The sequence below is a fragment of the Amblyraja radiata genome, chromosome 8, assembly GCF_010909765.2.
Source record: "Amblyraja radiata isolate CabotCenter1 chromosome 8, sAmbRad1.1.pri, whole genome shotgun sequence".
Taxonomy (NCBI): Eukaryota; Metazoa; Chordata; class Chondrichthyes; order Rajiformes; family Rajidae; genus Amblyraja; species Amblyraja radiata.
In genome coordinates, this window is record NC_045963.1 from 31,811,483 (window position 1) to 31,827,012 (window position 15,530).

Sequence of the window (15,530 nt, forward strand, 5' to 3'; positions counted from 1 at the left end):
AATAAATCCTATAACATTGTCTCCCAAGTGACAAGCAGAGAGGAGAAGCTAGAGAGATCTCTTTGATGTAAGATGCCGTAAACCAAGTGTCCTATGTTTATGAGGGACCAAGTGACAGAGAGGAAGCAGCGAAAGAGCTAGGGTGATCTCTTTGAAAATAAAATGACCTAAACCAAATGGCCAATGTTTTTAGTATATCTTGTACCATGTGACAAAATGCCTTTGATGTGATGCCTTTTCCTGTACCTCTGACCATGACTAATGTCTTTGGAATGTGCTAAGGTGACAAACATACACTATATAATGCTATGTAATTCTGTTGTTCAGAGAAGGTGGCTGAGCACAGTTAAGTGTCTACATTGGTCACTTGACTGGAGTTCTCCCTCCCTTCCATCGGCCGATAATATATAAAGTTTTGAACTGGTCTACCAAACAGTTTGTGTGGTGTCTGTTTATTAAGAAGCGAACCTGTTTAGTTGTTAAGAAAAGTAGCTTTTTCAGCTGTACCATCTCTGTGATCCTTTTTGCCTTGGCGATGAACATGATCGTCAAGTCTGCTGAGCCAGAGTGCCGGGGCCCTCGGACCAAGTCAGGAATGCGCCAACCACCAATCAGAGCCTTCATGGACGACCTGACTGTCACCACTGAGTCAGTGCCAGGAGGCAGGTGGATCCTGCAGGGGTTGGAGAAGCTGATTGGATGGGCAAGGATGAGGTTTAAGCCAGGATAATCAAGGTCACTGGTGCTGAAGAAGGGCAAAGTCATGGACAGATTCCGCTTCAACATCGAAGGGACACCAATCCCAACTGTCTCCGAAAGGCCAGTGAAGAGTCTTGGCAAGGTGTTTAACAGCAGCCTGAAGGATACAGCATCTGCCCAGGCAACCTGTCAGGAGCTGGAGAGTTGGTTGAGAGCAGTGGACCGGTCAGGGCTTCCGGCAAGTTCAAGGCATGGATTTACCAGCATGGTATCCTGCCAAGGATACTCTGGCAAGGATACTCTGGCCACTGCTTGTCTACGAAGTCCCAATATCCATCGTAGAGAGATTGGAGAGGAAAGTCAGCAGTTTTCTCAGAAGGTGGCTGGGACTGCCCAGGAGCCTTACCAGCATCGCCCTTTACGGAAATAACACCAAGCTCCAGCTGCCCCTGAAGTCCCTGGAGGAGGAGTTTAAGGTGACTCGGGCCAGAGAGGTGATGCTGTACAGGGACTCCAGCGACCCCAAGGTGGCTCAAGCAGGGGTGGAGGTGAAAACTGGGAGGAAGTGGAGAGCCGGCGAAGCCGTGCTGCAAGCAGAGTCTCGGATACGCCACAGAGTCCTGGTGGGAGCAGTGACTCGGGGAAGAGCAGGCCTGGGAATCTTCCCATCTCCCCAGTTTGACAAGGCCAAGGGGAAGGAGAATAATTGAACATCCTGAGCTGTTGCCCAAAGGCTCTTGGGCAGGGACGGTACACATGGCGTCACGACCAGGTTCTTAAACCCATTGCAGAAGCCATGAGCATGGGAATCAGCAGCTGTAGACGAGAACGCCCCACCACCCAGATGATCACCTTTGTGAAGGCCGGAGTGCAGCTGCCAAGAACCACAGCAGCCAGGAATCAGTCAGGAATCCTGGCAACTGCGTAGGACTGGCAGCTTTCCGTAGACCTGGTGAAACAGCTGAAGTTCCCACAGCACATTGCCATGATCACCCTGAGGCCAGATATCCTCCTAGTCTCAGAGGCGACCAAAAACATCGTCTTGTTGGAACTGACTGTGCCATGGGAGGACCGTCTGGAGGAGGCCCACGAGAGGAAGATGGCCAAGTATGAAGAGCTGGTCATAGACTGCCGCAAGCAGGGCTGGAAGGCAAGGTGTATGCCCATCGAGGTTGGCTGCAGAGGTTTTGCTGGGCAATCGCTCTACAAAGCCTTAAGTGCACTGGGCATAAACGGAGTGGCGATGAGAAAGGCCATCAAGAACACCACAGAGGCAGCGGAGAAGGCCTCGAGATGGCTCTGGATCGGGAGAGGAGGTCCATGGGGAGGAGCGAATGCCACCTGAACACAAGTCGTGGTCTGATCAATCACGGCTGGGTCGCCTGGGTGAGGGTGTCTGATGTTGAAAGACCCGAAACACCCAATGACCCCAGGTTACATCACTGATGATGTGTTCAGGAGCATCTATCGATGTATTTGTATCAATCTGCTGACTTGTAAAGCACGGAACAAACAAAAACTTCTCACTGTACCTCGGTTTACGTGACAAAATAAATGAAATATTCATATCAGTGCTGATCTCAAACAGCTGATGATGTGAAATCCAAAATACTGGCACTGTGGCCAGCGGTGGAGTTGCTGCCTTACAGCGCCAGAGATCCGGGTTCAATCTTGACTACCGGTGCTGTCTGTACGGGGTTTGTACGTTCTCCCCGTGACTGTGGTTTGTATATTTTCCCCGGGAGCTCCAGTTTCCTCCCACACTCCAAAGACGTACAGGTTTGTAGGTTAATTGGCTTGGTGTAACTGTAAATTGCCTCTAGCATGTGTAGGATAGTGTTAGTGTGCGGGGATCGCTGGACGGCACGGGCTTGCTGGGCCGAAAGACCTGCTTCCGCCCTGTATCTCTATACTAAACGAAACTAAACTAAACCTCAAGAGAAAAACTTGCTTTGCTTTATGTAATGGACAGAGTCTGTGACAGTGTTCACACTCTCTTGTGTCTCTGTTTTGCTTTGTTTCCTTGCCTGTGAACTGGCTAGAATTTGCAAAGGTCAGCAGTCAGGAAAACTGACTAAAAAGGAGGGAGGGGGGGATTCATGATGTATGTATGATGTATACCTATGTATGTATGTATACGTATGATGTATGAGGGCAAGTTTCTTTGCAGATGAATCCTTCTGCCCCGAGCTAAACGTTTCAGATACTCTTTTCAAAAATTCAGGTTCATAGAAAGAAATGTGAGCAACTTTGTTTAGTTTAAGGAGTGTCAAAATGAACTGCAGATTTACACTGAAGATACATACAAAATGCTGGAGTAACTAGCAGGTCAGGCAGCATCTCTGGGCAAAAGGAACAGGTGATGGTTTTGGGGCTGATGAAGGTGTCTCGACCCGAAACAACACCTATTGCTTTTCTCCTCCTCCCTCGCATCCTTCCATGCACTCCAGCACTTCTTCCAGATGAGACAGATTTACATGCATCTGCTCTAACCTCATCCATTGATATCCGGCATTCCCAATGTGGCCTCCTGTACTTTGGCGAGACCAAATTTAGACCATTTCGCTGAAAATACACCAGGTCTGTCAAGGCCTACTGAGTCTCCCGGTTACTAAACATTTTAACTCCTCTTCCTATTGCCATACTGATCTTTCTTTCCTGGGCCTCCTCCACTGCCAGAGTGAGGCCACACGCAAACCAGAAGAACAGCGTCTCGGATTCCGCTTGGGCAGCTTACAACCCAACAGTATGACTATTGAATTCTCTAATTTTAGGTAACTAACCAAACGCACCACCCCTCTCCCCTTTTATTCCCCCACTCTCCTCCCAATTCACCACCTGGACTCGCACGTATTTCTCCCCTCTCCTACCGCTTTCATCTACATTCTTACTCTAGCTTCACAATTCGCAACTCTTCTAGCGTTATCTCACACCTTTTGTCTTTTCATCACTGGGCTTTATCCATCCAGCTGCAACTCAAACTTTCCCCTAACCTGTATCTACCTTTCACTTGCCAGGCTTTGTCCTGCCTCTCCATTCTTCCAGCTTCCTTCCGCCCGCCCTCCACAATCAGGCTGAAAACGGGTCCCGACCTGCAGCATCACCCACCCCTGTTCTCCAGAGATGCTGTCTGACCTGCTGAACTACTCGAGCACCAACATCTGCAGCTTCTTGTTTCTACATTCTAAAATGTTGCTATATTTGCTTAGCAATATTCTTTCTTTGTGGGTCTTTTTTTTTTACCTACAGTGATACCTTATGGGACATAGCTGTGGCTGAAGTTTCTAAAAATAGTGAAGAGAAAGAAAATGAAGAAGACTTGGAAACAAGGGAACGATCTGTATTTTTCCTGGGAAGCAAGAGTGGGGTAAGCTGCTTGGACCATTTTCAAAACTAAAGCACTGTGTTTATAGCATTTAGACCCATAAATTAAAGAACTAAATCCAGTAGCTCTCATGTTTACAATCACCGAGCACCTCGGGGCTGTGTGCTGAGTGTTGTTCTACTCACTCTATACCCATGACTGTGTAGCCAAACTCAGTTCCAACACCATCTTCAAATTTGACAAAGTTGTTCGACAAATTACTGGTAATGATGAGTGTATTGGTGTATTGGTGGGAGATTGAATGGTACCAGAACAACAAACTTGTTGAGCCCACAAACACTCTTTACTCATTCAAATATATGTGAAAGGGACATTGAAAAAGAACAATTGCTTAAAATAATAATTACATCGCATAATACTGTGGATGCTAGAAATCCTTGCTTTAAAAAAACCTGCATTGCAAGAAATATTTCAATGGAGAGAAAGATATTCTGAGCCGAAATGAGCTTAACAAACCCCTTGTCTTACAATTTTCCCTTTGACCAGCCCTGTGAATGTACCATCCTTTGGGGGTTGTGCTGCTCTCAAAATCCTATCAGAGTCACTCCCTCTATCACTGTGTGAGGTGCTGTGAACAAGGTTGATCCGAAATATTTGGATGCAGGTCAAACAAATGGAAATATTTTTGAATTCGTGAAATGCTTAAATATGCATCAAATTCTGGAAAAATTGGCATTAAATGCTCCTTTTAAAGATTTATTCACTTGTGAGTACAGGAACAGAACGAGTGATCCAATATGTATCCATCTAATCTCCAGCTTTCTCCCAATTTCTGTGCCACAATGTGCAGGCATGGAAATTCAGAATGTATTATAGTGAACACTACACCGAATTGGCCATTCACCACAGAAACCCCAACTAGTTGACAGCGTTTTCCAGCCGTCTTTCAGATCAATTACCTTTTATCAGAATTGATAAGGTTTCAAATAATTTCTTTGGTCTCATAGCTGCCTAGGAGAGTTTTTTTAGCTTTAGTTTTAGAAATACAGCGCGGAAACAGATTCTTCGGCCCACTGGGTCCGTGCCGACTAACGATCCCCGCATATTAACACTATCCTACACACACTAGGGACAATTTTTATATTTACCAATAATTAACCTACATATCTGTACTTCTTTGGATTTTGGGAGGAAAATCAAGATCTCAGAGAAAACCCACGCAGGGGAGTCCGGTCACAGGGAGAATGCACAAATTCCGTACAGACAGCACCCGTAGTCTGGATCGAACCCGGGTCGCCGCCGCTGCAAGAGCTGTAAGGAGCAACTCCTTCGCTGCGCCACCGTGCCCCCCACTAGATGCTTATCAATGCATCTGAGGGAACATCAGGGCATGAGTTTCCCCACAGTTATTTTCATGTTAGTAGAGGAGCTTTGTTTTCAACATGTTGAGTGCAAATCCTGTCCCTCCTACATTACACCATCTTTTGACAGTAAAAGCTCTCAGAAAGACACTGAAAAAATGTGGATCAATTCCCATATTTTGGGAGTTGCTTCTTGACGAAGACAGACATTGATGAAGGTTTTCAGCATTGCCTTCAAAGTGCCATTGGTCAGATGAGGAAAAAAATATTTGATCTCAAGGACTTGAACAAAACTTAATGTCTAGTAAGCAGCAGTAATTCCTGAACTACTGTATGTTTCTGAGATTTGCAATAGTCACACCAAAATATTAATGGACATTGTTAATTTGTTGTTAATGATGATACCTAGATGTACAAATAGAATAAGTGTTTCTTGTATTTTGTTTTACAGGGGAAAACTACAATTATACTCAGATTCCTTGACAGGTATGTGTTGGCTATTGGTTTTAAAATCTGGAAAATTGAATGTCTTCGGAGTGCGGATTTAAACAACTCATATTAACCCAACGGTGTATTTCTGATACACCTGGGATTACTTCATTTATTTTTATGCTACCAGATAAGTCAAGATAAATAATTGTGAATTTATAAAAATACAGTATATAGTATGTGTATTTAATTTATCTTTGGCAGGGATGAAGTTTCAAAGCCAACGTTAGCTTTGGAATATACTTTTGGAAGAAGAGCAAGAAGACATAACACCGTAAGCAATAATGTTATTGGGTCAAAGACAAATTGATTCCAAGAAAGAAAACATTTTATAAAAAAGTTTTGAACAGAAATTGTGCCAAGTTAACCAGCATTGAGCATCTTAAATGTGCTATTTGACAACATTTATTAATTCATATTCATACTGTAATTCCCCTGCATCCCGATACCTACCAAATATTAAACCTCCTAACTGGTCCTTCACAAGTTGCCAGTCTAATATTTCCATGTCAAATGGGATTTAAAACCTTCAGTAGCCCCCCCACTATAGATGGACATATTTAAACAATATGTATGTTACATCCATGTATGATCCTTGATGAGAGTTAGATCTTTTAAAATTGACAAGCCAGAGACCAGTAATAATTGAACATAATTGCCATGTCCCTGAAGCTTTTGATGCCATTTTGCTTCAGTTGCTACATTGCAATATATACTTTGTCATACCAAAGGCATTGGAAATTGTTATGCAGAAATATAAATAGATGTATGGAGCAGTAATAAAATGATGTGTATGGTTTGTAGGAATGTGATACAGTCTTGGGAATGTAGCCAATCATCTCCATAATGAGGTCAATGCAACGGAACTTAATTACAATGCATTAACACTGCAGGAGTGAACTGTTCCAAGTCGAAAGCTAAATTTATCTAAACTGGTAATAAATGATATGCTGCACATTGAGGGTGAATGCATCTATTATTTGATTTTTAATTGAAAGATCCATTCAAATAGTTCCAGATCCTGATTATAGTTATGAACAATTATTGAGATTTCATACTGTGTCTGTGGATTTGGGGATTTTAATTGTAATTGCAACATGTTGTAATCTATATTTTAAATGTATTCCCTTAATTTGATTTAGCATTAAGTAATTTGTAGCTGTTTTTGTGATGATGTCTACTTGATGAGTACCATCAATTTTCTGCCACTGGAGGGCATCGGCTTAATTTTCAACCCTAATATAACCAAAAGGATAATACATTGCATGAAATAACCTGACGGATATTTCTGGTGCATTTCCATAAGGAGCTCTTCGAGAGTCTATGCCAAAATCTAACCAACTATCAGGGGAAATCTGTGTATTTGCAGAATTATCAGTTTGCCTTGCAGCAGCAAAGTACCCTAATACTACCTCGCTAAAATATAAATTCCAGAATATAAAATACGCTGATAAACAATTTGTTAAAATCAAATATCTTTTGTGTATGTTATTGTTACATTATAAATTTATTTATGTATTTCAAATATCCATGTGTTGAAATCTGTTTTGCAGCCAAAAGATATTTCTCATTTTTGGGAACTAGGTGGTGGAACCTTGTTATCTGATCTTGCCCAGATTCCAATCACTGTTGACAACGTAAGGTTTGTGTCACTATCTGGTCAAGTCAAGTCAACTTTATTTGTCACATACACATACAAGATGTGCAGTGAAATGAAAGTGGCAATGCCTGCGGATTGTGCAAAAACAACAAAGCAGAACATAACGGACCCAGTATTTACATTTTAGAAACATAAAAAGACACAACACAACAGTAAATTAGTCCCTGGTGAGATAAGAGTTTACAGTCGTGATGGCCTGTGGGAAGAAACTCCGTCTCATCCTCTTTGTTTTCGCAGCATGACAGCGGAGGCGCTTGCCTGACCATAGCAGCTGGAACAGTCCATTGCTGGGGTGGGGTCCTTCATTATCTTGCTGGCTCTGGATCTGCACCTCCTGGTGTATAGGTCCTGCAGGGGAGTGAGTGTAGTTCCCATAGTGCGTTCGGCAGAACGCACTACTCTCTGCAGAGCCTTCCTGTCCTGGGTAGAGCTGTTCCCAAACCACATCGTGATGTTACCGGACAAGATGCTTTCTACAGCCCCAGAGTAGAAGGACTGAAGGATTCTCAGAGAGACTCTGAATTTCCTCAGCTGCCCGAGGTGGTAAAGGCGCTGCCTTGCTTTCCTCACCAGTGCGGCAGTGTTTGTTGTCCATATCAGATCCTCTGTGTGATGTGGACTCCCAGGTATTAGAAGCTGCTCACCCTATCCACAGTAGTCCCATTTATCTCCAGTGGCATGTACGCCCTCGGTTGTTGAGCCTTTCTAAAGTCCACATTCAGCTCCTTAGTTTTTGTGACATTCAAGAGGAGGCTCCTGACACCTGAGTGCCAGGTCAGCCACCTCCTCCAGATAGGTCATTATCGGAGATCAGGCCCACCACCACAGTGTCATCAGCAAACTTGATGATGGAGTTCAGGGTTTAACCTCCACTAGAATGCAAATTACATATCTTATAAGAATGTATCCATTGCATACTTTTGTCCATGCTTTATCTTTTGTTTCATTGAAGTGGGAAGTAATTAAAAATTGCTTTATAGCTTATCAGAGGTCTACAAGCCAAAAGTCCACACAATGAAATGATGATACATTTACAGTGCTTTCAGAAAGTATTCAGACCCTTTCACTTTTTCCACATTTTGTTACGTTACAGCCTTATTCTAAAATGGGCTAAATTCATTTTATTTTATCATCGATCTACACACAATACCCACAATAAAAAAGTGAAAACAGGTGTTTAGAAATTTTTGCAAAATAATTAAAAAGAAATAACTGAAATATCACATTTATATAAGTATTCAGACCCTTTACTCATAACTTTGTTGAGGCACCTTTGGCAGCGATTACAGCCTCAAGTCGTCTTGGGTATAACGCTACAAGCTTGGCACGCCTGTATTTGGGTAATTTCTCCCATTCCTCTCTGCAGATCCTATCAAGCTCTGTCAGGTTGGAAGGGGGGTGTCGATGCACAGCTATTTTCAGGTCCCTCCAGAGATGTTCGATCGGGTTCAAGTCCGATCTGTGGCTGGGCCACAGACTTGTCACGAAGCCACTCCTGCATTGTCTTGGCTGTGTGCTTAGGGTCGTTGTCCTGTTGGAAGGTGAACCACCTTCTGAGGTCCAGAATGCTCTGGAGCAGGTTTTCATCAAGGATTTCGCCGTACTTTGCTCCGTTCATCTTTCCCTCGATCCTGACAACTCCCAGTTCCTGTCTTTTAAAAACATTCCCACAGCATGATGCTGCCACCACCATGCTTCACCATAGGTGTGATATTGGCCAGGTGATGAGCGGTGCCTGGTTTCCTCCAGACTGGACGCTTGGCATTCAGGCCAAAGAGTTCAATCTTGGTTTCATCAGACCAGAGAATCTTGTTTCTCATGTCTTTTGGCAAACTCCAAGCGGGCTGTCATGTGCCTTTTACTGAGGAGTGGCTTCTGTCTGGCCACTCTACCATAAAGGCCTGATTGGTGGAGTGCTACAAATATAGTTGTCCTTCTGGAACATTCTCCCATCTCCACAGAGGAACTCTGGAGCTCTGTCAGAGTGCCCATGGGGTTCTTGGTCACCTCCCTGACCAAGGCACTTCTCCCCCGATTGCTCAGTTTGGCCGGCTCTATGAAGAGTCCTGGTGGTTCCAAAGTTCTTCCATTTAAGACTGACGGAGGCCACTGTGCTCTTCGGGACTTGCAATGTTGCAGAAATAGTTTTATACCCTTCCCCAGATCTGTGTATCGACACAATTCTGTCTCGGAGGTCTACGGACAATTCCTTTGTCTTCATGGCTTGGTTTTTGCTCTGACATGCACTGTCAACTGTGGGACCTTATATAGACAGGTGTGTGCCTTTCCAAATCATGTCCAATCAATTTAATTTACCACTGGTGGACTCCAATCAAATTGTAGAACCATCTCAAGGATAATCAATGAAACAGGATGAACCAGCTCAATATTGAGTGTGATTCTTCTTCTTCTTTTCGTGTCTTTGAAGCTGGTTGGTTATATGACAGTTTCCCATTCCTTTACACAGTCCTTTGCGTTTTTATTGAACACTGCAAGATCCTTTGGGCTGCACTGGTTGGGTAGTAGGGGGCAGACAAGGCAGTGCTGCATTGTATGGTCCTCTTCTCCACATTCACAAGTGGTTTGGCCAGTTTCATAGCCCCATCTGGCCATGGCAGCTTTTGATCGCCCTGTTCCTGTTCTCAGGCGGTTGAGCGTCTTCCACTGGACCCATGGTGCTTCTGAGCCCGGAGGGAGGGCTTCAGAAGGAGGGATACCCATGTCAGTAGGAGGGGGTCGTCCTCAAGCCTTTTTGTCCATAGTTGGAGTCTGGTTTCTTCCCGTGATGCTATTAGGGCTGGACATGGCTGAGAAAGCTTCTGGACTTCAGCCGTTGGGCCGGGGGTACACGTCCATAGAGGAGGTGGCGTTCATCACTGGTGGCCTTGGTCATCTCTACTCGGCTGGCGACTTCCCGTCTCACATCAGCAGGGGCAATGCCAGCGAGGAGGTGCAGGTTGTTTATGTTGGTGGGCTTCAAGCAGCCAGTGATTGAGTGGCAGGTGTTATTCAACGCGGGGTCTAGTTTCTTGGCATGGGATGATCTCTCCCAAACAGGACACGCATACTCCGCAGAGGAGTAGCACAGGGCCAGAGCAGTAGATCTTAATGTGTGTGCTGTGGCTCCCCATTTGGAGTTGGTCAGCTTCCGGAGGATGTTATTTCGGGAGTTAACTTTTAATTTGGTGTTTTTGACGTGTTCCTTATAGGAGAGAATGCGATCCAGTGTTACACCGAGGTAGACAGGGTTGGTGCAGTGCTCAAGAGGTGTTCCAGACCATGTGATGTTAAGGGGTCTGTTTGCTTCCCGGTTCCTGAGATGGAACGAGCAGGCTTGGGTCTTCGCAGGGTTTGCGTGTAGGTGGTTGCGCTCGTAGTAGAGGTGTAGCTCATCTAGGGCTGAGGTGAGATTCGCTTCTACAGCTTCAAACGTACTCTCTTGGGATGTTACACAGAGGTCGTCGGCGTAGATGAACCGCTCAGTGTTCTGGTCCATTGGCTGGTCATTGAGTGTGATAGCAAGGGGTCTTAATACTTATGTAAATGGGATATTTCAGTTATTTCTTTTTAATTACTTTGCAAAAATGTCTTAACACCTGTTTTCGCCTCTTCATTCAGGGGTATTGTGTGTAGATTGATGATAAAAAAAATGAATTTAATCCATTTTAAAATAAGGCTGTAACGTAACAAAATGTGGAAAAAGTGAAGGGGTCTGAATGCTTTTTGAATGCACTGTATTTTGACACTTGTTGTCCTATGTTGCAACATTGCAACTTGTTATCCATGTATGTTGCAACATTTACATAATTTGTTACTATTTTATTAGTATAGTATTTATTAGTATAGTCTGTATTAAATCAGTAGCGATACTATGTATAGTTATTTAATTATTAATGGCAATAGATCATGTGTACAGTGATAGATTTTTTAAATGTTTCAAAACTATAAATATTAGTCTAACTGAATTTCTCAAGATATTTATAAGATCACACAGTTTAACAGATCAGATGTCATTTGTTTTTATATGAAGAAATGTGATCTATAATAGTCCCTAATGCATAACTTATGATTGGATATTTATGCTGATAAAATTAATTAGATTTGCATTTCTGTACAATTTGATGATTGGAGAATTTGCAACCTCATCTTTTATGTATTAGAGCTGGCAGGTGAATGTGAATTCAGAATCATGCTGAACATCAAATATACATCAACATCTAGGAACTAGCAGATTAGACCACCTGGGATTTATGCTTATTGGGATATTCAATACTGTCATGACTGATCTATTTTAAATATATTGAAGACAAATTAGGATATTTGTGATGTTTCATTCGTTCTAGGACCCTTTCTGTTGTTTTGGTATTAGACCTTTCCAAACCCAATGACCTGTGGCAAACCATGGAAAAGCTACTGACTGTGACAAAGAACCATATAAACAAAACTATGAATGAACTAGGTAAAAAATATTCCATTAATATAAATGAGATCAAGCAAAGATCGTGGAAAAATTTACAGAAGAATCACCCGGTGAGTCCAGCTTCAGAAAACCTTCTGCATATGTAACTTTCAGAAGAAAAGTTTATGATTTTGTTTTTTTGGAATGTGGAAAGTTGGTAACATATTCATAACTCAGTGAGTGCAAATTGTTTTATGAAAGAAAATCTTGCTTGTTGACCATTTTCCATTTCTGAGCCCATTGGCCTTAATGTTTATATTAAAAAATTCAGTCATTCTTCAAAATGTCATGAAATAATACTCTTGATCTTGTCTCCTGGTCAACTAATTTCCACACCCATTCTTATACTGGCTTAAATCCAGGAATTGGTCTAGTTAATCTTCATTTTACACCCTCCTAAACAGAGCAGACCAAAACTATGCACAGAATTCCTGCATGGTCTTACCAAAACTCTATTTAATTGCTGAAAAAATATTCTACACTTGTAAACCAATCCTTTGATCAAAGATAGTTACAAGATGCTGGAGTAACTCAGCGGGACAGACATCATCTCTGGAGAGAAGGAATGGGTGATGTTTCGGGTCGAGACCCTTCTTCAGAGTGAGAGTCAGAGAGGGAGACGTAGAGATATGGAAGGGTAAGGTGTGAAAACACAGATAAAGGGGACGATGCTCAAGGAAATGTAGAATGGTACATTTTTGCCTAAGTGGAAGGTGAAAGTGAAGCATACAATCAGTAATATTTAATCAGGAGGACAATGAAATGAATTGGAGAACTAGAATGGGGGAGGGCTGGAGAGAGGGAAAGCAAGAGCTACTTGAAATTAAAGTAATTAATATTCATACCGCTGGGTTGTAAGCTGCCCAAGTGAAATATGAGGTGTGGTTCCTCCAATTTATGTTGGGTCTCACATTGACAGTGGAGGAGACCCAGGACAGAAAGGTCAGTGTAGGAATGGGAGTTAAAGTGTTTAACAACCGGGAGATCAGGTAGGCCTAATCGGACTGAGCCGAGGTGTTCGGTAAAAGATAGCCTGCGCCTAGTCTCGCCGATATAGAGGAGTCTACACGTGGAACAACGGATACAGTAGATGAGGTTGAGGAGGAGCAAGTGAACCTCTGCCTCGCCTGAAAGGACTGTCTGGATCCTTGGATGGAGTCGAGGGAGGAGGTGTAGGCACAAGTGTTGCATCTACAGTTGCTGGGGAAAGTACCTGGGCAGGGCTGGTTTGGGGGGGAAGGGATGAGTTAACCAGGGAGTTGCGGAGGGAACCACTTTCTACAGCAACTCCCTGGTTAACTCATCCCATCCCACCAAAACTAGCCCCTCCCAGGTACTTTGAAAAATATCTTATATTGGAAGGTAAATTTAAGTTTTTGTTTTATTCATCCTCAATCTTACAAACAATTTATATTTTAACCCTACCTAGATCCGTATTATTCTGATGAAGCCCCATTCTTCACTCATTACATATTCTATTTCTAAATTATAGCGGTTTGGAAGTATTCCTTTAATTTGTAAAGAGGCTGATATTAAGATCAGTTCATTTTAAATATGATTAAATAAAAACAAAAACACTTTTTATTTGTTTTTAGTGTACCTTTTCTTGGTTCCTATATTCTGTCCATGTTAAATATCCTGGTTTAAGATGACAACAACTTTAATAGACAATAGGTGCAGGAGTAGGCCATACGGCCATTCAAGACAGCACCCCCATTCAATGTGATCATGGCTGATCATTCACAATCAATGTTCCTGCCGTCTCCCCATATCCCCTGACTCCGCTATCTTCAAGAACCCTATCTAGCTCTCTCTTGAAAGTTTCCAGCGAACCGGCCTCCACTGCCCTTTGAGGCAGAGATTTCCACAGGCCTTTCTCTGTGTGAAAAAGTGTTTCCTCATCTCCATTCTAAATGGCTTACCCCTTATTCTTAAACTGTGGCCCCTGGTTCTGGACTCCCCCAAAATCGGGAACATGCTTCCTGCCTCTAGAGTGTTCAAACCCTTAATAATCTTATATGTTTCAATAAGATCCCCTCTCATCCTAAATTCCAGAGTATACAAGCCCAGCCGTTCCATTCTCTCAGCATATGACAGTCCCTCCATCCCGGGAATTAACCTTGTGAACCTACGCTGCACTCCCTCAATAGCAAGAATGTAATTCCTCAAATTTGGAGACCAAAACTGCACACAATACTCCAGGTGTGGTCTCACCAGGGCCCTGTACAACTGCAGAAGGACCTCTTTGTCTGTGGAATTCTCTGCCTCAGAGGGCGGTAGAGGCAGGTTCTCTGGATTATTTCAAGAGAGAGCTAGATAGGGCTCTTAAAAATAGCGGTCAGGGGATATGGGGAGAAGGCAGGAACGGGGTACTGATTGGGGATGATCAGCCATGATCACATTGAATGGTGGTGCTGGCTCGAAGGGCCAAATGGCCTACTCTTGCACCTATTGTCTATTGTCTGCACCTACTACTCAGAACTGCTGTAGTTTTGGGAGCAACAACAGCAGCAGGAGTTTAGCAAGAGATACGACTGATTGGCTCTAGCCCAAGTGGGAGGAGAGAAGTGAAAACAGTTAAAGTACAGTTCAAGGACAGGCAGACTTGACTCAGAACTGCTGTAGTTTTGGGAGCAACAACAGCAGCAGGAGTTTAGCAAGAGATACGACTGATTGGCTCTAGCCCAAGTGGGAGGAGAGAAGTGAGTCAGCTGGGAAAACAGTTGAAAACTGAGGAATTTGGTTTGTAAATTGGTAAATCAGGCAATTTATCAGTCAATTTAAGCAAGACTGCTCTTAGCGAGCGGCAGTGAGTGAGCGGCCTTGTGAGGGAAGTGCCCTGTGAGTCTTTGGCTCGAGAGTCTTCGGCGAGGAGACGAAAGAAGGAAATGTCAGGCAAGCTGATTCAGTGCGATGCTTGCAGTATGTGGGAGGTCAAGGACACCGCTAGTGCCTCTGGCTGCTACAAATGCGAGAAGTGCATCCAGGTAGAGCTCCTGAAGGGCCGTGTTGGGGAACTGGAGAAGCAAGTGGATGACCTCCGGTTCGTCCGAGAAACGGAGTCGTTCCTCGACAAGTCCTACAGTACGATTGTTACACCTAAGGTACTGGAAGAGAGAAGGTGGGAGACAGTGAGAACGGGAGGGAAGCATGGAATGCCAACGTCCCCGGGTGTTGTACCTCTTGTGAACAGGTTCACCCACTTAGAAGCTGTCGGGACAGAAGAGGTGTTTACACTGGGCGACGGACTGGCTTGTGATGCGAATAGGGCTGTTGAGCCAAAACCAAAAAGGCCTAAGGCAGGCAACGCCATTGTAGTGGGAGACACCATTGTGAGAGGTACGGACAGGGGTTTCTGCGGCAACAGACGGGATGCGAGGATGGTGTGTTGCCTTCCTGGTGCCAGGATCCAGGATGTCACGGACAGAGTGCAGAAAATCCTCAAGGGCGAAGGTGAACATCCAGAAGTGGTAGTGCATGTCGGCACAAACGATGTCGGAAAGAAGGGGAGGAATATTCTGCAGCGTGACTTTAGAG

General features: G+C 43.8%; 1 protein-coding gene across 2 annotated transcripts in view; it reads left to right on the forward strand.

The window, feature by feature from the left end:
• dync2li1 (dynein cytoplasmic 2 light intermediate chain 1) overlaps positions 1-15,530 on the forward strand; it is a 38,013-nt gene that overhangs the window by 7,086 nt on the left and 15,397 nt on the right. For both annotated transcript variants that reach the window (XM_033025518.1, XM_033025517.1), the window contains exons 2-6: positions 3,949-4,066; positions 5,837-5,871; positions 6,079-6,148; positions 7,428-7,516; positions 11,878-12,064. In XM_033025518.1, the coding sequence (XP_032881409.1) occupies positions 3,949-4,066; positions 5,837-5,871; positions 6,079-6,148; positions 7,428-7,516; positions 11,878-12,064 (499 nt within the window). The remainder of the gene's footprint in view (positions 1-3,948; positions 4,067-5,836; positions 5,872-6,078; positions 6,149-7,427; positions 7,517-11,877; positions 12,065-15,530) is intronic.